The sequence below is a fragment of the Sus scrofa genome, chromosome 1 (assembly GCF_000003025.6).
Source record: "Sus scrofa isolate TJ Tabasco breed Duroc chromosome 1, Sscrofa11.1, whole genome shotgun sequence".
NCBI lineage: Eukaryota > Metazoa > Chordata > Mammalia > Artiodactyla > Suidae > Sus > Sus scrofa.
The window spans coordinates 254,644,094-254,668,462 of record NC_010443.5 but is presented as its reverse complement, the minus strand read 5'-3'; the positions used below and the strand labels follow the sequence as shown (position 1 = coordinate 254,668,462).

At 49.7% G+C, this 24,369-nt stretch overlaps 1 protein-coding gene across 1 annotated transcript in view; it reads right to left on the bottom strand.

Moving 5' to 3' along the window:
- Positions 1–24,369, bottom strand: part of ZNF618 (zinc finger protein 618) — a 201,492-nt gene that overhangs the window by 10,885 nt on the left and 166,238 nt on the right. The window contains 3 exon segments of the mRNA XM_021067808.1: positions 14,300–14,377; positions 17,481–17,564; positions 21,448–21,687. Coding sequence (XP_020923467.1) covers positions 14,300–14,377; positions 17,481–17,564; positions 21,448–21,687 — 402 coding nt within the window.

The window sequence follows — 24,369 nt, the reverse complement described above, 5'->3', positions numbered from 1 at the left end:
TAGGGTCAGATTCCACAGGACCGGGGAAAGAATCACTAAAATGCAGTAGGCTGATAATTCCCAGGGCTCCCCCATGGGGGAGATGACCGGCGTCCCCTCAACCAGAATAGAGAGAGCTCAATGCATGAGAACTTGGATAGGGTCCCCTTACTGTGGGGCTAAATTAGCCACAGATTAAGGGCTAACCAAACCCGCCCTAATACATTTTAAGAGCAAGCCTCCAAAGTACTGAAGTGATCCCACGTAACAACCTGTAAGCCGAAGTTTAAGACTCTTTAAAAAACACAAAATCTAGCACCTAACAATATAAAATTCACAATGTCAATTACTTAATAAGTACTAGACATTCAAAACAGTAGGAAAATATGACCTATAACCAGGAGAAAAACCAATCAATAGAAACAGACCGATAAAGGACAGAGATGATGGAATTAGCCAATGAGCTTATAAGAGCTATTGTAATTACCATAAATACGCTCAGAGATATAAAGGGAAACATGAATATTATAAGGACAGAAAAGGAAGATGTTAAAAAAAAACTAAACTAAAATTAACCACTCAAGTGGAACTTCTAAATATAAAAATAAATGGTATAGGAAAACTATACTAAATAAGATAAGACATGATTAGATGCTGCAGGAGAAAAAAATCAGTGAAGCTGGAGACATGGTAAAAGAAATATTCCACATGAAACCCAGAGAGGGTAAAGGCCTGAAAATAGATAAATGGAGTATGCACAATATTCATCAGTTTAACATGCATGTAACTGGAGTCCCAGAAAGAGGGGGTGAGGCCGAAAAAATATTTGAGGAAATGGCCAGAATTTCTCCAAATTGGATGAAAATCATAAACCCAGGTTCTAAAAGGTCGACTGACCCCATGCAGACGAAACATAAGGAAAACACCATCAAGGCACAGCATCATAACCAAACTGTTAAATACCAATGCCTCCTAGAAAATGCCATAGAGAGGGGAAAATTAAGTACAAATGAACAAAAATAAGCTAACAACAGACCCAGCAGGCAACAGAGCAAGTATTAAAAAATATCGATTCTAAATTCAGTGATAGTATCTTTCATAGATGGAGGTAAAATGAGGACAGAAAAATCATTCCTGCAACTGTAAGAAGTGTGAAAGGAAGTTCTCTGGGTCTTAAAAAAATGACATCAAATAAGAATCTAGATCTACAGAAAGAAATGAAGAGTTCTGGAAACTTTACATGTATGGATATAAAAAATGATTTCCCTAATTTTTGATCACTGTACTAAGAAAACTGACTGGACATTGGAAAATAATAACCATGAACTGTGGTCATTACATGTAGAAGTAAACTATATGACAACAATAGCAGAAAGACTAGAAAGGGGTAATGGAAGATTTTAATAAATCTATTGTAGAGATAAAAGTGGAATCCTAAAAAATTCTCAGTGCAAAATGAGGCAAAAAGTTAGGGAAACAGGAACAAAGAACAAAGGAAACAGCTAGTAGACAAACAGCAAAAGGGTAGATTTAAACCCAATGGTACTGAAATCACATTAAATGTAAATGGCCTCTGCATTCCAAATAAAAGGAAGAGACTGTCATACATAAAACAAAAGAGAGACTTCACAATATGTAATCTATAAGAAACCTATTTAAATATGAAGACCTGGATAAGTAAAAGGCTACAAAAGGTATACAACACAATCGGTAATGAAAAGAAAGCTGAAGATGTATGTGACGGTGTTAGAGAAAAAACAGATCTCAGAACAAAAAATATGACCAAGGGTAACAAGAGACCCTGAATAACAATAAAGGGGTGAAATCACCAGGAATACATAGGAATCCTAAATGTGTATGCATGTGACAACAGAGCATCAAAACCCATGGAACAAAAGCTGAGAGAACTGATGTAAGACACAGACAAATCTACGAGAAATTTCAATTCTCTCCTCTTAGTAACTGCTACTCTCATGAGAAAGAAAAAAAAAAAAAGACTGAATATAAATGAACAAAGCGTGGACAATATCAAGCAGTTGATATACATATAATTAGACTCCCAGAAAAAGGAGGTGGTACAGCAATTTTTTTTTTTTTTTGTCTTTTGTCCTTTTAGGGCTGCACCCACGGCATATGGCGGTTCCCAGGCTAGGGGTCTAATCAGAGCTGTAGCCGCTGGCCTATACCAGGGCCACAGCAATGCCAGATCTGAGCCATGTCTGTGACCTACACCACAGCTCATGGCAACGCCGGATCCTTAACCCACTGAGTGAGGCCAGGGATCGAACCCTCAACCTCATGGTTCCTAGTCAGATTCATTAATCACTGAGCTACGATGGGAACACCACAGCAAAATATCAAAATCATATAAAATATAGTCTTTGACCATAAATGAATTAAATTAGAAATCAATTAACAAAAAGATATTGGAAAACTACAACTATTTGAATATTGAACATCACACTTATTAATAATCTAAGGGAGATCAGAAAATTTTTTTTTTCTCTCTTGTCTTTTTAGGGCCACACCTGTGGCATATGGAGGTTCCCAGGCTAGGGGGCGAATCAGAGCTGTAGCTGCTGGCCTACACCACAGCAACACAGGATCCAAGCCACATCTGCAACCAACACCACAGCTCATGGCAATACTGGATCCCTTACCCACTGAGCAAGGCCAGGGATCAAATCCAAGTCCTCATGGATACTAGTCAGGTTCATTAACCATTGAGCCACGATGGGAACTCCCAGAAAACGTTTTGAACAAAAAAAAATTGAAATCATAACATTTCAAAATCTGTGGGATATATTTAATTAAGTGTTATTTATAACATTAAATAATTATACTGGAAAAGAAGAAAGGTTTAAAATCAGTGTTATAAAGCTTCTACCCTGGGAGATCTAAAGAGTAAGTTGAGTCTAATGTAAAAAGAAATTTTTATTTTTTATACTACAGATAAAAACAGAATGAATGAAACAGAACACTGATAAACACAAGAGAGAAATCAATGAACCTAAGTGAATTCATTGTGGAAATCAGCAAAATTGATAAACCTCTAACAAGAAAGATTTTTAAAAGGAGGACAAAAATTACTAAAAACAGGAATAAAAGAGGGGAACATCGCTACAGATGCTACACATTTTAAAGGGATTAAAGTGATTATGGGAGTTTCCATGTGGCGCAGGATCGGTGTTAAGGATCTGGTGTTGTCACTGCTGTGGCACAGGTTTGATCCCTGACTCTGGAACTTCTGCATGCAGTGGATGCGGATTTAAAAAAAAAAGTATTAACAACTTTATGCCAGTAAATTCAACCACTCAAGTGAGGCAAAAGAACAAAACCAAAAACCCTATGGGATAAAAAGTACCAAAGTTGGAGTTCCCGTTGTGGCTCAGTGGTTAACAAACCCGACTAGGAACCATGAGGTTGTGGGTTTGATCCCTGGCCTCGCTCAGTGGGTCAAGGATCCGGCATTGCTGTGAGCTGTGGTGTAGGTTGCAGACACGGCTTGGATCCCACGTTGCTGTGGTTCTGGCGTAGGCTGGCGGCTACAGCTCCGATTTGACCCCTAGCCTAGGAACCTCCATGTAACGTGGGTGCGGCCCTAGAAAAACACACACACACACACACACACACACACACACACACACACAAAAAGTACCAAAGTTCACTCCAGAAGCGGTAAGTAACCTTAAATCTGTTAAGTTCTGTAACTGCTACAAAATTCAGTTCAGGAGTTCCTGTTGCGGATCAGCGGAAATGAATCTGACTGGTATCCATGAGGACACAGGTTTGATCCCTGGCCTTGCTCAGTGGGTTAAGGATCCGGTGTTGCTGTAAGCAGTGGTGTAGGTTGCAGACCAAGTTTGGATCCCACGTTGCTGTGGCTGTGGCTGTGGCATAGGCCAGCAGCTGTAGCTCTGATTTGACCCCTGGCCTGGGAACCTCCACATGCTGTGAGTGCAGCCCTAAAAAAAAAAAAAAAAAAAAAAAAAAAAAGCCAAAAACTCAAAACAAACAAATACCGTTCACAGTTGACATCATTTCTTGTAAAGAAAATTCCCATGTGGGTTCGCTGGTGAACTTGGCCAAATATTTAAGGAAGGAATGATACAAATTCTAAACAAGTTATTTTATGAAACAGAAGAGGAAAGAACACTTTCCAATTCATTTTATAAGGCTGGCGTTACCCTGATCCAGAACCAGAGAAAAACATTACAAAAAAAGAAACTACAAACCAATATCCCTCATAAATATATATACAGACGTCCCTAACAAAACATTAGCAAATGAAATATGGTAATATATAAAAATAGTAATACATCACAACTAAATGAAGTTTATCCCAGAAATGTGATAATCATAGAAAAACCAATCAGTGTAATTTCCTATACTAAGGAGGAAAAATTATCTCCATAGATATAAATGCACATTAAAATGTGACAAAATTCAATATCCGCTTATGATACAAAATCTCAGCAAACCAGGAAGAGAAGGAAAATTCCTCAACCTGATAAAGGACATCGAAACAAAAACTAAAGTACACTGATCTGATAGAAATAAATAGGATTATAAGGAAATACTAAGAACAGTAGTATTCCAACAAATTAGATGACTCGGAATCCACACCACAGCAGTGACAACGCTGAATCCTTAACTGCTAGGCCACCAGGGAAGTTTTCCAAGAATTAAATTAAGGAAATAATTCCATTTGTAATAGCTCCTAAAAGAATAAATTTACAAAAGAAGTATAAGACTTTTACATTTAAAATTAAAAACACTGCTGAAAGAAGACTTACCTAACGAAAAGGCATTCCATGTTCATGGACTGGAAGACAACGTGTTAAAGCAGCAATATTTCCTAAATTGATCTAGATTCAATGCAATCCCTACTAAAAGCTCTGCTCTCTTTTTTTACAGAGAGTGACACATGGATCCTAAAGTAATGGGACACTCAGATGAACAAAGCTGGAGGGCTTCGACTTCCTGATTTCCGGAAACAAGTTCCTAGAAAAACACAAACTACCAAAACTGATCAGAGAAGTAAAAAAATGTCTATAGACCTACAGAAAAAGATGAAATTAGTCATCAAAACATTGGCCTTACAAAAGAAAAAAAAAAAAAAAAAGCCTAGGCTCTAATGGTTTCACGGATGAATTCTATCATGTGTTAAAACAACTCTTCACAAATTCTTCCAAAATAGAAGAGGGGGGAACACTTCTCACATCATTGTATGAGGCTGGTATTCTTCTTCTTCTTTTTTTTTTTTTTGTCTTTTTTTGCTATTTCTTAGGCCGCTCCTGCGGCATATGGAGATTCCCAGGCTAGGGGTCTAATCGGAGCTGTAGCCACCGGCCTACGCCAGAGCCACAGCAACGTGGGATCCAAGCCGCGTCTGCAACCTACACCACAGCTCACGGCAACGCCGGATCGTTAACCCACTGAGCAAGGGCAGGGACGGAACCCGCAACCTCATGGTTCCTAGTTGGATTTGTTAACCACTGCGCCACGACGGGAACTCCTGGTATTCTTCCGATACCGAAACTAGACTAAGAAATCACAAGAAAAGAATCCAGAATCCACCATCCCCTAGGAATATGGACACAAACATCCTCAATAAAATACAGCAGACCAAATCCAGCAACATATAAATAAAACAGGTTATATACATCATGACCAAGTGGTACTTATTCTGGGAATATAAGGTTGACTCAACATACAAAAATCAATATCCTATTAATAGAATAAAGGAAAAAAAGCACATGATAATCTCAACAGATGCACAAAAATGATTGGATACAACCCAACACCCTTTCATGATTAAAAACACTCAACAAACCAGGAACTGAAGGGAACTTTTTCAACTTGATACCAAGGGCATCAATGAAAAACCCATTGCTAACATCACACTTAATGGTTAAACACTGACGACTTTCCTCTTAAGACTAGAAACAAGATAAGAATGTCCGCTCTCTCTTCTATTCAACAGGTATTAGAGCTTCTAGCCAGGGCAAATAAGGAGAGAGAGAGACAGACAGAAAGACAGAAAGAAGAAAGAAAGACAGAAAGAGAGAAGAAAGAAAGACAGAAAGACAGAAAGACAGAAGAAAGACAGAAAGAAAGAGAGAGAGAAAGAAAGAAATAGAAAGAAAGAGAGAGAGAAAGAAAGAAAGAAAGGAAGGAAGGAAGGAAGGGAGGGAGAGAAAGAAGGAAAAAAAAAAGAAAGGGTACCTAGACGAATGGAAGAAGTAAAATTATCTCTACTTACAGATTACAGAGGCCGTGATTGTGTGTACAGAAAATCCTATGGAATCCACACACACACACACACACACACACACACACACACACACACACAACTATTAGAACTTAAAAATAAGTTCAGCAAGATTTCAGGATATAAGATCAACATATTAAAAAATCAAGTATATTTCTCTACATTAGCAATGAACACTCCAATTTTGGGGGGCCATACCCAAGGGCATGCAAAAGTTTCCAGGCCAGAAATTGAACCCAAGCCACAGCAGTGACAATGTCGAATCCTTAACCACTAGACCACCGGGAACTTCTCCAGAAATTAAATTAAGAAATAATTTGATTTACAATAGCTCCTAAATGAATAAAACACTTAGGAATTAATTTACAAGAGAAGTATAAGACTGGTACACTTAAAACTAAAAACACTGCTGAAAGAAGACGATGTAAATAACAGAAAGGCATATTCCATGTTCATAGACTGGACGACAAGCTCGTTCAAATAGCAATACTCCCAAAGCGATGCAGATTCAACACAATCCCTATCAAAAGTCCTGCTGACTTTTCTTGCAGATACTGACAAGCAGATCCTAAGGCAAGGTGAGGCAGAATAAATAAAACACTCCCGAAGGTGAAGAAAGCTGGAGGGCTTAGGCTTCCTGATGTCAAAGCTTTTGTAAAGCCACAGTAATTCAGACAGTGTGGTCCTGGGACAAAAAATAGACACAGAGATCAATGAAACAGAATTCCGAATCCAAAAACAGAGTTCCTGTGGTGACTCCATGGTAATGAACCTGACTAGTATCCATGAGGATGCGGGTTCGATCCCTGGCCCCGCTCAGTGGGTTAAGGACCTGGCATTGTTGTGAGCTGTGGCATAAGTCACAGATGTGGCTTGCGTCTGGTGTCGCTGTGGGTGGGGCTGGCAGCTGCAGCTCTGATTTGACCTTTAGCCTGGGAACTTCCATATGCTGCAGGTGCGGCCCTAAAAAAGAAAGAATGAAGTTGGATGCCTACCTCATACCACATATAAAAATTAACAGAAAATGGACTATAGGCTAAAGCTTATAACTCTCATTAAGAAAAGAGCTAAAACTATAAAACTATGTAAGTGCTAAAACTGTAAAACTCTCATTAAGAAAACAGGAGTTAAGTGACTTTGGGTTAGGCAATGATTTCTTACACATGACATCAAAAGTACAAATTATGAAAGAAAAAATAGTCTTCATAAAAAATTTTTGTGCTTTAAGACAGCATCAAGAAAGTGAATAGTGCAGTTCCCACTGTGGCTCAGGGGTTAAAAATCTGACTAGCATCATTGAGGACGCAGGTTTGATCCCTGGCCTCACTCAGTGGGCTAAGGATCTGGCATTGCCATGAGCTGTGGTGTAGGTGGCAGATGTGGCTCGGATTCCGGGTTGCTGTGGCTGTGATATAGACCAGCAGCTGTAACTCTGATTTGATTCCTAGCTGGGAACCTCCATATACTGCCTAAAAAGCATAAAAAAAAAAAAAAGTAAAAAGATAACTCACAGAATGGGAGAAGATATTCATAAATCATATATATATATATATATATAGAGGGAGGTCTTGTATCTAAAAATATAAAGCTCTCTTACAAACTCAATAATAAAAATAATAAATAAATGGGCAAAGGATCTGATAAGACATTTCTCCAAGGAAGATATTTACTTCCTTTTTTTTTTTTTTGTCTTTTTGCCATTTCTTGGGCCGCTCCTGCGGCATGTGGACGTTCCCAGGCTAGGGGTCTAATCGGAGCTGTAGCCACCAGCCTATACCAGAGCCACAGCAACTCGGGATCCGAGCCGCGTCTGCAACCTACACCACAGCTCACGGCCACGCCGGATCGTTAACCCACTGAGCAAGGGCAGGGACCGAACCCGCAACCTCAGGGTTCCTAGTCGGATTTGTTAACCACTGCGCCACGACGGGAACTCCAATATTTACTTCTTTATTAATTTTTTTTTCTTTTTACAGCTGCACCTGAAGCATATGGAAGTTCCTGGGCTAGGGGTCAAATTAGAGCTGCAGCTGAGGCCTACACCACAGCCACAGCCACAACCACAGCAGATTTGAGCCACATCTGCAACCTATGTTGCAGCTTGTGGCAAGGCTACATCCTTAACCCAGGGATGAGTGAGGCCAGGGATTGAACCAAGCATCCTCATGGCCACTACGCTGGGTTCTTAACCCACTGAGCCACAATGGGAACTCCATCCAAGGAAGATATTTAAATGGCCAATAAGCACATGAAAAAATGTTCAGCATCACTAGTCACCAGGAATACTCAGATCAAAATCACAATGAGGTAGAACTTAATGCGCTAGAGTGGCTATAATCCAAAGGTCAGAGACTAACAAGTGTTATCAAGGATGTGGAGGAATCAGACTCCTCAGACACTGTTGGTGGGAATGTGAAATGGTACAGCTACTTTAGGAAACAGAGGCAGGTCCTCAAAAGATTAAACACAGAGTGCCCATGTGACCGGAATTTTCATGCCTAGGTACCTCCTTAATAGTTAAAAACATATGTCAGAATTCCCACTGTGGTGCAACGGGATTGGCAGCATCTTGGGAGCACTGGGACTCAGGTTCAACCTCCAGCCTGGCACAGTGGGTTAAGGATTCGGTGTTGCTGCAGCTGAGGCTTAGGTCTCAGCTATGGCTCGGATCTGATCCCTGGCCTGGGAATTCCATATGCCACAGGGCAGCCAAAAAGAAAAAAGAAAAAAGAAAACAAGCAAAAAACCACCCAAACACCAACAAAACCAACAAAAACCATATGCCACACAGGGACTTGTAACTGGACCCTCATAGCAGCTTTTTTTTTTTTTTTTTTTTTTTTTTTTTTTTTTGTGGCTGCCCTGATACAGAGTTCCTGACCAGGGATCAGATCTGAGTTGCAGTTGTGACCTTTAACCTACTATGCTGGGCTGGGGATTGAACCTGCATCCTGGCACTGCAGAGATGCTGCCAATCATGTTGTGCTACAGTAGAACTCCCTTCACAGCAGCTTTATTCCTAACAGCCCCAAACTGGAGACAGCCTAAAGGTCCACTGGTCAGTGCATGGATAAACAGATTGTGAATATCCAAACAAGAGAATACAGCTCAGCAATAAAAAGAATTATGGGAGTTCCTGCTGTGGCGCAGCGGAAACAAATCCTACTAGGAACCATGAGGTTTGATCCCTGGCCTCGTTCAGTGGGTTAAGGATCTGGCGTTGCCATGAGCTGTGGTGAGGGTCAGAGATGCGGCTTGGATCTGGCATTGCCGTGGCTGTGGTGTAGGCGGCAGCTGTACCTCCGATTCAACCCCTAGCCTGGGAACCTCCATCTGCTGTGGATGTAGCCCTAAAAAGCAAAAAAAAAAAAAAAAAAAAAAAAAAAGAATTATGAATATCAAGAACGATATGGATGAGTCTCAAAAGTATGCTAAGAGAAAGTAGTCAGACATAGGAGTTCCCCTGCGGCACAGCAGATTAAGGATCCAATGCTGTTCCTGTAGCAGCCTGGGTTGCTACTGTGGCACGATTTGATCCCTGGTCTGGGAACCTACAGACGCCATGGGCTTGACCAAAAAATAAAGAAAAATATAAAGAAGTCAGACACAAAAGACTACCATTTGCACAAAATTCCAGTAAAGGCAAAACCACAAGAGAAAGCAGACAAGCGGTTGCCAGGGTGGGGGTCTGGGAAGCTTGGTACGAAAGGGAACTCTGGGGGTGAAGGTAACCTTGTGCATTGTGCTTGTGATGGTGGTTAAACGACTATATGTTTGTTGATACCCATCAAACTGTGCTCTTAAAATTAGTGAATTTTACTTCTGTAAATTATAGCTCAATAAATCTGATTTTAAAATAGAGTAAAAAGAAACCACTAAAAGAGGCAACAGTGGTTAGCTTTAAGTGATGAGATTATAGCCAGTTCTTTCTTTTCTGACTTCTTTGCATTGTCCCAATGTCCTTTAATGAACAGATCTCACATTTAAACAAACACACATTCTAAAATGGAAACCAGCCGTTGTTAACTTTTTCTAATAGAGTATGGAGAGATGGAAGCGCTGGATTTGAACCAGGCTCTGAGTGGCCATGCAGTGTGACCTCGAGTTAGTCACTTCCACTCTCTGGGCCTCAGTTTCCCCTCCTTCCACATGCTGGGGCTGGAGAGCAAAGCTACAGGGTGGCTCCCTCATTCTCTGCCTTTCTGCAGGACCTAGAATCAAGATGACTCAACCCTGAATTAGATAATGTCTAATATGGCCGATTAAAAAAGGTTTTTTCCTTCTTATCTCGCATATAGCGCTGAGGAATGGCTGAGGTGCTCGGGAAACAAGGCTTCCTCCTGTGGCTCTCCCTGTGGACCACAGATGCACGTGCTCACGCACACGAACAGATACACAGACATGTGAAACAGGTTGGATGCAAAGCTGGAATAAAAGGCCGTCTCCCAGGGAGGGACCAGGTGCAGAAAGAAGGCGGTTGTTCCTAGCAAGGGATGGAAAAGGAGAAACCTGAGTTATTTTGGTCTTAATTTATTTTTTAATTTATTTTTTAGGGCCGCACTAGTGGCACGTGGAGGTTCCCAGGCTAGGGGTTGAATCAGAGGTACAGTTGCCGGCTTACGCCACAGCCACAACAATACAGGATCTGAGCTACGTCTGCGACCTACACCACAGCTCACGGCAACACTGGATCCTGAACCTGCTGAGCGAGGCCAGGGATCGAACCTGCAACCTCATGGTTCCTAGTCAGATTCGTTTCCGTTGTGTTTGCTTTTTAGGGCCGCACACAGTATATGGAAGTTCCCAAACTAGGGGTCAAAATGGAGCTACAGCTGCTGGCCTACACCACAGCCACAGCAACTCGGGATCCCATCTGAGCCACATTTGCGATCTACAGCACAGCTCATAGCAACGCTGGATTGTTAACCCACTGAGTGAGGCCAGGGATCAAAGCCACATCCTCATGGATACTAGTTGGGTTTGTTACCACTGAACCACAATGGGAACTCCCTCGGTCTTAGTTCAGAATGTGCCTCAGCCCTTAATACTTCATGCACTGCATCTCTGGAACCCTCCCCTGGCTGGTGGGCAGCGGAGATGAGCCCATTCTACAGCCAAGAAGACTGATGGCCAGAGAGGTGAAGGGGCCTCTCAAAAGGACAGGAAATCAAGCATGGCCATTCCTTAACCCCACCACTCTTGAGCTGCCAACTGGCTTGCTACCTGGGAGCATCCCTGGGCCTCACTTAGCTTCGGTGCCCCGACTGCACTTGAAAATAGGCCGGAAGGGAGGACCTCGGAGGGGGGGCTCCTGCTCCCTCATCCTCCACCCCACCTACCCTGCTGAAGACGGTGGCTGTTGAGAGCACAGGCTCTGCAGTTCACGGGAGCTCTGCAACCTGGTCGGATACTGCGGCTGCAGAACCTCGGGCAAGTTCCTTAGCCATTCTAACCTCGGGCTCCTCATCTTTATAGAAAGTGGAGCTAAGATGGGCACACTTAACACACAGCGATGTTCTGAGGGTCTGTAAGAACCCATGTGTTAGAACTCAGAGGATGTTAGGTCCTTTTTTAGCGCCACACAATTTGGGGCAAAGCGATTCTGTTCTCTGAGCCTCAGTTTCTTTATCTGTATAATGGGGAAGAGGACATCAGCCAGCTTGTTCAGGAGCCCCAGTGCAATACCCAGGCCCAGCACGCAGGACTCGCTCGCTCCTCTCTTCAGCAGCCTTGCTGCCAAAACCTGCTCCTAAACGGTCGCCAGGGGCCGGGCGGGTTTTCCTACATGGCAGAAAGGAAGTTTATTAGCGGGAATTACCCTGTGCCATTCAGCAGCCTCTTAATGAGATTGGTGTTATTCGAGGCTGATCCCCCTTATCAGCAGCCCTGTGAACTGCGCAGATCATGACGCTTAATTTCTCTCTACGGAGTCAATCCTTTAATCCCAACTCAGCCTGGCTGGGATTCAGCCTGATTCTGCACTGGATTGCCGACGAGGCATTCTCTGCCCGCGCTGGACCAGAACAAAGCAGCCCAAAGCTCTTCTCGGAAAACAAGTCGGGATGTTTGGGGAGGTGGGGCCCCCACGGGTGCATCCTTGATTTGCATGTTAATTGGCCTCCGCCCAACTGCCTGAGGGACAGAAGCACGGGCACCCAGATTCTTCCCTCATTAGGGCTCAGCTTCCAGAAGCTGGCAGAGGGTTTCACAGGAGGCTCGAGTGGGGCTGGGCCCAAAGGGGTGTCCTGGGGCAGTGGTCCCTGGCGGCCTTTCAACTTGGGCCACTGCTTCCCCACACGGTCAAGTCTAAACACTCTGAGCTGCGTTCAAGCCCCTTCCTGGTGCAGGCTGGCTGCTGGCAAAGGCAAGCTGGAAGCAGGAGACAGATGAAGACTAAACTATGCAGGAGGGGACAGTGGGGGATCGTGGGTCTGCGTGCTCTTGTTTTAGAGAAAGAGACGTTCAGCCAAGGGGACAAAGCTTCCTGCCTGAGGCCACACGGTATGGAGACACCCGGGTTAGAGCAGGACTGGAACTCGAGGGTCACAGCAGCCAGCCCAGCCCTGCACAGATTTTAATGAGTGCGTTCGACAGACATCACCTGCCCCCCCCAACCCCAAATCACACGAGCGGGTGCCTAGAGTCCAGCGGATATGCAATAGCTTCAGGCTGCATAAAGGAACAAACAAAAAATGAATGAGCACGGGTCCCACGGACAGAACAGCCCCTGCCTACAGCGCGTCTAGCCCTGGAAGACGCTGTGAAAGAGTCACAAACCCAAGAGAGATACAAGCAAACAGCGAACAATAACAACCTGAGTAACAGCAGAGCTAACAGCAGCTAACACACACTCAGCCTCCTCTTGGACGTTTCTTCCCGCAGCCACCCCTATTTGGTCCTTACTGAACCACCCTCTGTGGCAGGCGCTGTTCTCACAGCATCTCCAAGGCCTCCGGAGGATTATCCTGAAGGAGGGGTGGCAGTGCCAGCGAGCTGCGCCCCCACATCCCCGTTTCCCTCGGCAGAGTGTCAGGCCGTCCCTGGGCAGTGCTCTGGACATGCCCTGAACTTGAGCCCATGTGTGTCACTTGTGGTCGAAAGCGGTAAAGAAGTGTGCCTCTCTCCTTGCCCGCCAGGCAGAGAGCGGGGCCTCTGTGACCCAGGAGAGGGTGGCCACGCGTGAAGGAAGGGCTCTGGATCCCTGAATCACCACGTGGAAGGCTGCCTGCATCAGGCTGTGCTGTGACTGAGAAAGAAGTGAGGGGGTTAAACCGCTGAAAACTGGGGACTGACCTTTTAAAGCAGCGTCACCCTGCCGGACACATAGGTTAGATCAGAGGTCGGTGCTACTATGACAAAAACTTAAAATTGGAGGCAGGGTGGTCTAGGGAGGGAGCTGATATTAGAAGCGGAACAGAGGGCAACAGCTGATAAACAAGTTGTCTGGACTGCAGACTCCTGGCTGTAGCTCTGGGGCAGGGGTTCTCAAAGCGTAGCCCCTGGATGAGCAGCGGGAGTGTGGCCTGAGGAGCTGTTAGAAATGTAACTCCTAGGCCCCACCCCAGACCCAGGAATCTGGAATTCAGGGTGAGGCCTAGAAATCTGTGCTGTCATGAGCCTGCCTGGTGGCGCTGATGCATCTTCCATCCCACGTTGGAGGATGCTGCTTCGTGGGACTAGAACCGGGGGTTACAGTGAAAGTGGTGCGGCTCACCCCAGGCAGACAGTGGAGACGGCCGGCCCCTGGATCTCAAACCACTCAACCTCCACTGCTTTGTCTCTGTCCCACTCAGCTCCCAACTGGCCTCTAGGCTGCGGGCAGAAGTCACAACTTTTGGAAGCTGTTAGCTCCCCCCCCCCCCGCCCCCCGCCCAATCTCTGGCTGTGGTCCCACAAGCCAGCTGCACCCACAGGCACAGACCGCCTGGGTTACACTGGACTGACCATGGATCGGGGTTCCCATGTCTCCTGAGAGTGGCCTGAGCTGCCCTGGCCGTCCCTGCCTCTTGCACGGCCCCTCGCCCCCACCCACCACGAGGCTCTTACCCGCATGGGACTGCATGTGCTCCAGCAGGTTGTTGTAGAACTGGAACTGGATCCCGCAGGCGCCGCACGTGTAGGGCTCTGCAGCAGAGAAACGGGGCAGTCGTTTTAGGAGCAGCTCGCACCCGGGTGCCTTTCAGCTGGGCTGCAGGCAGCTTTGGAACTGGGAACCAAACACACACCGGGGCGGTGCACTGGGCCTGTCTGCTCCCCCTCACCAGCTAGTGAGGGAGAGGCGGTGGAGGAAGCGGCGAGGGAGAGAGGAAGACGGCAGATCAAGACCATCAGGGCAACCAAGCGGCATTTAGCGCGTGCTCACTGTGTGCCGGGCACTGTTCTGGGCACCGGGGGAGGGTTGGGGGGGGTGGAAACGACACTAATGGACCAAGAGCTCTCTCAGGACAGCGGTCATGTGTGATGTGTTCCACGGCCCATCTCTCTGCCGGTGGAAGCACACAGACAGCACTGCTTGCTGCGTGAACACGTGAACAAAAGTAGGAATGAGCCGAAACAACAGAATGGACATGGAGGGCAGGAAAGAGAAGGGGAGAGGGGGCAAGAGAAAGGGCAGGAAGTGGAGAAGCACCGAAGGAGAGCTGGGAGAAGCCGGCATGAGACAAGGAAAGGGGCGAGGAGAGGCCAGGAGGGCGGGAAGAGTGAGTGACAGTGACGCAGGAACCGAGCACGGGTGCCAAGGACTGGGGATCTGTTCTCAGCGCGCCCAGCACTCAAGTCGGTGCCCGGCCTAAGGACAAGGAAGGATGAAGAAAGAGAGAAGGGAGCCAAGACGAGTAAGGGAAAGAGAGCAGGAGGATGGCGGAGATGGGGTTTGGAAGAGGGGTCCTGAGGCTGCTCCCTGCCATGAGCAGGAAGCAGGGTGGCCGAGGCAGGCTGCCCATGGTCACGACTCTGCCCGTCCCCTGTCCAAATGCCTCTACCCGCCTGGGCTGGGCCTCCTCCTGCTTCCACCAGCTGCTGGGTCTGCCTGGGACAGATGCTCTGCCCTGAGACAGATGGGGTCGACCCCGCTCAGATGCTCTGGGAGGTCTCTAGTATGTGGCCAGCCGAGTTCATTCCCTGCCCTGCCTTGCCCTCTCCAGCCCCCCGAGGGGACCACCACTTACTCTGTAGGACAGGGAAAGGATTGGAAATCAGGGGACTTGCAGTTTCTGCAAAAGAGAAACAGTTTAGCTCAGTCTCTTCCGGTTCTGATGCTCGGAGATGACTGTCTTTATTTTCTGTTCTTAAAAGGTGGCAAGCCAGGTGGACTCTCAACGGAGGGGGCATCTGGGAGGCAGGCTCCCATTCTAGGGTGGCGGGGGGGGGGTGCTGGGGCACAGGCAGGGCGAGACCAGCCACGGCCATCCCTGCAGGATACCCTCACGGCTCACAAAGTGAGCCCAGAGCACCAATGAGAAAATCTCTTTGCATGGCTGCCCTCTTTAGGACAGGGAGCTGGGAGCTGCTTGAGGTCCTGGCACTGGGGTGGGCATGTTTGGCATCAAACATCTGAGCAGCCAAGGGAGGGCTTCTGTCTGCTGGCAGCTATCCCACACTTCCTGGCCTTGGCAGGAGGTAGCAGAATGGGACCAGAGAGACGACACCAGGAACCCTGGCTCTACCATTAACAAGCTGGGGACCTGCAGCAACAATCTACCTCTCCTGAGCCTCAGTTTCCTTATCCAAGAGGTGGGTTAACAGTAACACCGACCCCCACTGGGCTGTGGTAAGGATGAAAACAGGTGAGACACATACAGCTCTGAACACGTGCCAGGCACACAGTAAGCGCTCAATAAATGGCCGCTGCCGGTGGGAGCAGCACGTCACACCATCATCCCCAATTCTGAACACTGGTTCTGGTGGAAGGAGAGGCAAGGGGGTGCCAGCCGGCTGGCTGAGAGCAAGGACTCCCAGGAGAGTTCTAGTCCGGGTGCTGCTGCGTATTCCTGTGTGGCCTTGTGGAGGGGCTGAGTGGGTTACAGTTTTCAAAAGGATGAGGCAGTTTGGAAAAGGATGAAGAGTTTGGAAAAGCCCTCTATGGTTTATAGGAGTCCGTCAACATTCTTGGGGCGCCCATGATGCAGTTCACTCCCTTTTTGGGGCACTTACTCATCCAAGCACCTGGATTACTTATAAAAGCAACCACCACCAAAAGGGCCTACAACGTGAGTGTGTAATCTATGCAGGACACGTGTGCTATTCCCACTCTACAGCGGACAAGAAATTGGAGAGGCAAGCCCGAGTCACCAGCCTTTAGATGGTGGAGCTGGGGTGGAGCCTCATCTGGAGCTTCGATCACTGTGTGGAAGCTTCCATGTTCAAGACTGTGCCCCTGGGTGTTTCCTAAAGCCCCTGACTAGTGGTCAAGCCACGTCCATCATCTGTCTATAGCCAGGCAGTGCCCAGCATGGTGCTGAGCACAGGCTGACACTGACTCTGATGAATTAAACTTCCACTGAGCCAAAAAAATGAGTGATGCCTTACCTTAGTGTAATGGAAGTATCAGAATTCTGTTCATACCTTTCCCTGGCTGACACCATGCAGAGAGTCTGCTGTGTCTTTCTTGGACGGAGGCTTCTTGTGATCCCCCATGGCCCTGCCAGGCTGGCCCCAGGTCCGGCTGGGGACAGTGGCCTTCAGCTGCTGTGTTCTAAAGCGCTCTAGGGCTCCATCGGGGTTCTGTAGGAGGCAGCCACCAGGGGGCGCCAAAACATCACCGAGAACCGTAGGCAAACAGATCTGGGCTGGTAGGATAAGAAGGGAACCTTTGCAGGTTCCCAGGTTCGAAGTGGGGCCAGAACTCAGGGCCTCTGGCTCTTAGGGAGCTGTCTCTACTGCACCTGCTCTGCCTCTCCTGAAAAAAAAATGTTTGCGACGTTCATCCTACAAACTTGGCAATGGCTCAAAGGGCGCCATCCAAGTCCATATATCACAAGCCATGAGGACGGGGGAGTTCCTCTCTCCATGAGAAAAAGACAAAAGAAGCCATAGCTGCCGAGATGCTCCTGAGGCCTCAAGGGATGTCCCTGGAAGAAAAAGAACCCTCCCACATCTGCCGGGCCCTGGCCGCCTTCCAATTCACTCCCTCCAGCCTCCTCCCAACACCACACCCATCACACCCCACAAAGAGCCCGGAGCAGATGGAGGCAGCAGCACAGGTCAAAGCTTCGTGGGGCACACTCACCGCTGGAGTTTTGGGAACTGCTGTTTGTCTCTTCAAAGTGGTTTTGTGCTTTGCCTTCTACCCTCCGACTGAAAGCGCTTTCTGCTGGGTGGGGACAGATGAGAAAGGAAAAACCATGGTGATTGGTCAGCACCAGGTCCAAAGGGAGGGGCACACCAGAGAGGGCTCAGAGGCCGGTCCGTGGGCACTGCCCGGGCCGCTGGGCTGGGTGGGCGCCAGGCTTTATGCTGGAGAACCGCAAACCACACAGGCTCTCCTGAACTGCCTGATACCCTGGCAGGACCCCAGGAGACAACCCCCTACCCCTGACAGTGCCCAGAGTGGGTGTTAGTCCAGGCACAGGGTGGTGGATGCGTATGTGATCTGGGAGCGCACACGAGATCCAGGTGACGGAGCAGATGGCAAACGGGCAGGGTTTCCCATTTTTGGCCCTTGGGGAGCCACGTGGGACATCAAGCAGTTTGGACCCGCCACTCACTACCCGGCCTGCCGGATTCTGCTGCCACAGGCCCTGCAAAGGGACAGGGAGGGTGACAGACTCTTCTCTGATGGTGGCTCTGGCAGAACAGGAGAGCCAGAGAGCTGATTCTGGCTCCATAAGCCGACGGGTGTCCTTGGGTGGCAGAGACGTCATGACAAGCAAACTGGGGCAGCCCCACCCTCTGGGAGGCCAAAGACCAGGTCAGGGCTGGTCAGCGTTCAACCGAGACAAGGGGCTGGTTCTCTGAGCGATTTCTGGGGTGTCTCTGCTGGTGGCGATTTCTGAGAGGCTCACCTTCTCCCAGCACCTGCCATAAACGCCGAGTGCAGAGACAGGCTCCACCCAGGTGGGAAACACCGATGTGGTCCCCACCCCCTCCTGCAGAAAGTACTGAGGACAGAACGTCTGAGTTGAAGGGAAGGGCTTTTCCAGGCTGCTCCTGGCACAGTGGGGACGCCGGCTGTGCCAGGAGATAAAGGCTCCCGGGAACAAGTCAATTGGGGTGAGCAGTGCCCCAGCCCTTTCTTAAGGAGAAACAACTTGCATGAGGGTGTCAAAGACTCTGACGAGGTCGACTGGAGAGAGACCCATTTTGCTCGATTTAACCCAACCTCCCCCAGTATAATTAACTGGCCACTGAAGCCTGTTTAAAAACAAATCAGATTCCTTCATATCCCTCAAAGATGGGGATCCTGGGAACCCACTGTGGGATATGCCACTATCCCCCAGCCCACTCAATGCCAGGAGGGCAGTGCTTTGATTGTGGGGGCTGGGTTTCCAGAGAGTCATCGGGGTGATGGGAAAGGCAGCCAGAGGTGGCTCCTATAGACCCTGCTCAGGTCCCCTGTCCCCAACCCCAGCAAGGCCTCCCGAGGCAGCCTGCTCTTCGCAGAGGCCGCTGACAACATCACCAGCGAGACCCTCCTTTCTGCGTCTGTGAAATGCCTGGACCGAGAGGGACACATCTGCCCTCTTCAAGAGACCATCTGTAAATTGGCAGAGAAAGCCCCTCAATTCTTTGTCTAGGGGAAAGGGGGGTACTCATTTATGAAGCACCTACTACGGGCCGGGCGCTGGTCCAGATGCTTTATATCCGTGGTCTCTCTTAATCCCCAAGAGCCTTACGAGGTCCCTGCTGTCATTCTCATCTTACAGGCAAAAACCCAGAGGAAAGTGAGGCTGCCAAGTTTCTGGGGCTGGCGACATTCCTAACCCTCTCAAGCCGGCAGAATAAGGAGATTTCATTCGTGGGACAGACGCTTCCTCCCTGACAAAGTCTGTGCCAGGGAAGCAACTCCTTTCTCCATTTGAATCCTCATGCATGCAGGAGCTTGGTTACCCATCTGTGGAGGATTCTGGTGCCGCCTGACCAGTAAGTATATGGGTGGAATTTGGCACAACTGAGGTTACAAATCCCCCCCCTTTTTTTTTTCTTTTTTAGGGCCGCAGGTGTGGCATATGGAGGTTCCCAGGCTCGGGACTGAATCAGAGCTACAGCTGCTGGCCTATGCCGCAGCCACGCCAGATCTGAGCCATGTCTGTGACCTCCACCGCAGCTCCCTGGATCCTTAACCCAGATCCACATGGATACTAGGATACTAGTTGGGTTCGTTACCCTTGGGTCACAGGGGGAACTCCACAGACTCTTAAAATTAGTTTCCCATGGCTCATCTGCTAACGCAGATTTTGACCAGCTTTCCCTGCCATAGGCTCCTCTGGCTGTAAAGCAGTGAGGGCAACATAGGGGACCCCCCCCCCCCCCCACAGGACGCACGCACACCCAGGAGGGGCTGCCTATTCTAGCAGGATGGGGGCAGGAACGATTTCCAGCTCTAATATGCAGGCTCTGGCTGGCAACCTGGTGACCTCTGCGCTGTGCAGCTGGTAACCCAGGAGTGACACCCACCACGAGCCTCCTGGGTCACATAAAGGTAGCCAGAGGCAGGCCCCATCACTGGCTGGATGCCTGCTTGGAAACACAGGGTTCCACGAGCCGCCATAGACCACACAGCCCCTGTAGGCAGTTCTCTGCGGAAACCGCAGATACAAAAAGCAGCCACAAGGTCCAGAGTAAAAGCAACACCTGAAAGCCCCGATCCCATTATTTAGCTGAGCCACCACCAAGGAGCCCGTGATGCCCAGACTCTTTCTAACTAATTTATGATGGCTCTTGCCCCAGAACAATGGCTACTGGCTCTTCTCTACACAGTACCTGCAAAGCATTACCTTCAAGGCTGATGAACTACTTACTCTCCTTTTGGGAGATCCAAGCACAGTAAGCATAGCGTCGAGCATTTCTACAAACCACGTCCTCGCTCCTGATTGCGTCCCGAACCAGGGTAAAGGCAAACACAGCTGACCAGCTGGCTGTCATTGGTCCAGCCTCTGCGTTCATTGAACTGAGTTCTCAGTTTGATCGCTTATACATGTAATGAGTGGCTCGGGGCCTCCTGAGGGCGTCTGAAAGGCCTGGAGTCCCAGAAAGACCATGTCATTACCCCACCCCCACCCCCCACATCTAGGGAGGAGGACCAAGACTCTTTTTATCCAGGCACGCACCAGGATTCCCAATTAGCTGGCACTCAGCACAGAGTATGTCTTTACAGTTTTCCCGGATAACCGAGAAGAAATGGCTGCTGTTCACCCTTCGGGAGCCTGAGCCCCTCTCTGCATAAACTCAGAAGGCCCTGGAGCTGGCCTCTGTTGGTTTCCCACGAGGCTATGGCTCATGGAGGGGTTTCACGGGTAGCACTAGGTAGAGGGAGGCTCCCAGGCAACCACTCTTCTGCATGGCGAGCAGCACTTCGCAGAAGTGAGTTTTGAGACGGGCTTTTCTGAAGGATGGGGGATGCGCGCTCATGCCAAGAGAGTCCAGGCAGGTGATGGGAATGGATGGACTGGGCTGGATGTGAGACAGACAACGGTGTGATCACAATGAGAAATGGCACGTGCCACATGGCCCTTGTGTTGGGGGGCAGGAGGGAGCGACGGGGACGGCGGAAAACTGGAGAGCACCCGCTCTACTGAAGCGGGCAGCGGGGCCTCGGCCCCAAGGCAATTGCTGTCCTGTAGGAAGGTGGGCCCAGGACCGCTGGATCTGACTTTTCAATGTCAGCTACAGATCAAGTTTCATATAAAAGCTCCTAATATTCCAACATTGGCAGTTCAGTTAAAAGAGTTACACCCCTAGGCCATGACTTGGGGAAAAAACAGTCTCCTGCTTAAAAAAAAAAAATATTGGTTTGCAAAATCCTCTGGTACAACCCTCCGATTGAGGGTAAGAAAACCTAGATTCAGAGAGGTTAGGGGGCTTGCCATGGTCACAGAGCCCATCAGAGGCAAAGCCGGGACCCAGATGTGTCCCAGAGAGCCAGGGGGGCTCCACCCTCGTTCTTGCGAGGGAACAATGACCCCGGGCACAGCTGTGGCAGGTGGGGAGAAGGGCGGGAGTGGAGGAGGTGTGAGAGTAACATAGGCCACTGGTACCTGCGGTCGCCTTGCTTGCTGGAGATCCCGAATTTGGAGTGCGGAACGTCTGGGTTTGGGTGGCTGGAGGAGTGCGGTGTAAGAGTGTGGCGCATCGGACCACGGAGGCCGGAGCCTTTTTCCCCGACTGGTTCGTCTGGGTCTTCGCTGCCACGAAGCGTGGAGACGGGGAGACCTCTGGATGCGAACACTCAGAGCCCGTGTCTGGATCGTCCGGTGGCTCCCACCCGGGGGCGGTACCTGAGAGGGTCACGCTCTCAGTCCCCGAGGGCCCTCGGAGCTGGCCGAGTACGGGGCCTCTCGGGTCACAGACCCCCACGCTCGAGGGGCAAAATTTCTTGAGAGCAAAGGCTCTGGCTCCCACGAGGAGCCCAAACAAGTCTGGGAGCCTAGAACCTTCTCCAGCTTCTCCTCGAGGAAAGCCTGATTGGCAGTTCACATGCAGCATCACCTGGAGGCCACTGACCAGCCCACTGGGTGGGTCGCCCATAACCCCTGAGCAGCCCAGGCTCTAAGTGTCTAAGTACTCAGCCTGGGACCCATGCTTGGGGCACCTGAATTTGTCACCTCCGGGCCAAGTGCATTTTCTAGATGTTTGGTCCATCAGCCCCTTTTCCTTCCAAGGCAGGCTGGCTCGGAAGTAGTGACAACAGCCAGGCAGAGACGTGTGGGATTGATTGGTGGGGGAGGGGAATGGCAGAGGGCCCCATGTCCCCAAGGTCTTAGGGGAGGGGGCTGGCGGTGCTCCTGGGCGCTGCCTGGGAATCGATATTCTCAGGAGACAGAGCTCAACCCAACGCCTGATGCTTTAAAGGAAAATAGGGGCAGCAGCTCCCTGGTGGTGTTTGGGGCAGCTTGTGTCACATTTTCTCAGACCTCCTGCCTCCCTCACCTGAATTCTAGAGTCACTGAGAACCGGGGAGAGGGTGGGGCAGGCTAACCCTTGGGTCTTCAGCTTGGGTGGCCTCCTTCATGCTGCTCAGAGATGTCATTATGAGCGGCAGCAAGCCCCTCGATGTGGCCATGGTCCCACGTTCAACCCAAAGGGTGGGGGGCAGCGGCCTCATTCAATTGCAACTCTCGCTGAAGGTGTGAGCGGACCAGGCCTCGAGAGAAGTGATCCCATCACTGTGACTGGGACCCACGGGACCCACAGGCATCGGGAACCATCCTGCCACAGAGCCTGGCCTGAGCCTGGGAAAGACCTTGCCCTGCTGGCTTCCGTATACCCTCGCTCCCAGGCCAACGTCCATCCTGGGCATCGGACATTGCACACACGGCTTTCAAAGCCGAAAATGAAACAGCCGCTCCCCAACCCTCTGCCTCTGCCCACTCCTGGCAGGTGGGGAAGCCCAGGTCCTGAGACGCAGCAGGCAGAGCCTTGGCCTGGGTCTCACACGGCCCGAGGCATCCTTGGGCTGGCCCCTTCTCCCTCTTGGGGGGGTCACTGCCTGTCCACCACAGTGGGGTCTGGATGCCAGCAGCTGGGGATGGGGAGTCTTCCGGGCACGGCCCCTTACGCACACCCCCCACCTGCCACCCCCAGCCCCGGGAAGGATCCCCTAGGGCTTGGTTTGCGGGGCACACAGGAGTCCCTTGAGGCTCTCCTCATGCCCCAGTTCTCAAGTCTCAATCCTGAACTGAAGGGGCGCCCTGGAGAGAAGGGCATTCTGTCTGCTCCCCCCTCCCTCCTCCCTTTCAGAGCCAAGAGCCTGGAAGGCCCCCAGGCCAACCAGAAGGGTGGCTCATCTCACAATTTCCAATTTTTTGTTTTTAGCCAGAGAATAGACCCACACCTCAAACTCTGAGGGAGGCTTCCAGCGTCCCAGCTCTGAGCTCTCCCCTGGCTCCCGAAGCACAGCCTGGGAATCACAGCCTGAGGTTCACGGTCACGGAGCCAGCACGGAGCTCGAGAGTGAGGTCGACCCACCTCCCAGTCCTGGATCTGTCACCTCTCGCCTCCGGGCTCTTGGACTCCTGATTTCTCCTCTCGGCCTGAGTTCCCGCACCTCATCTCACCTCTGCTGATAAAAGCGAGACCCCCTCATCCCTGCGCCACCCACCTCACAGGGGTTTTGTGAGAATCCACACAAATCATGGAAGCGCCCTGCATGGTAAACCACTCTTCCAAGGTAAGTGGTTACGACCGGCATTTTGGGGGGGATCAGGAAACCAGGCCCCTAAATGGTTCATACGCTTAGAACCACCCAGAAACTTAGTGCCGGGATGGGACAGGGGCTCAAGCCTGCCAGCTTCTCAAGGAGGCCTTTGCCCAAGGCCAGGAGGTCCCCTTAGGGACAAACACACACCCTGGAGACCCTGGCACAAGGAGCGAGAATTTCTGAGCAATGAATGGAGCACGATGCCTCCCCCCCCAGCTTTACTAGGCGACCCTCCAGATCAGGTCTTTTCATGGCCTGTGATCTGGCTGCCACAATTCTGGCATTCTGTGTGGGAGGGCCCCTCCTTCCCTCTGGCAGGGAGCTCGGGACCCCCAAGATACACAGGATACAAAAAGCCCCAGGGCTCCTCCTGCTTGCTCTGGCCTGGGACCTGCCTACCTCTTGCCTCTCAGTCCACAGCGTCTGCTCGCTTTCAAGCTTCATGGCCTTTCCTCGTGCTACTCCCTCCGCCCGCATAGCCTTCCCTCCAGTTTCTGCCTCCATCACTACGGCGGGGCCTACACGCCTCCGCCTAAACATCACTTCCTCGAGCAGCCCTTCCTGACACCCCACGTGGCCATTCATCTTTCAGGCCCTCCTCTCTGCCCTTCCAAGACCTGACAGCCACCACGAAGGACACAGGGTGTGATCCTGTGATGGGTGTCTCCCTCGCCAGTATCCAGTATGTTCTGTGAGGGTAGGGATCCTGTCAATTTGGCCCAACCATGCACTTGTGCCTGGCATATTCCCTGACACGGAG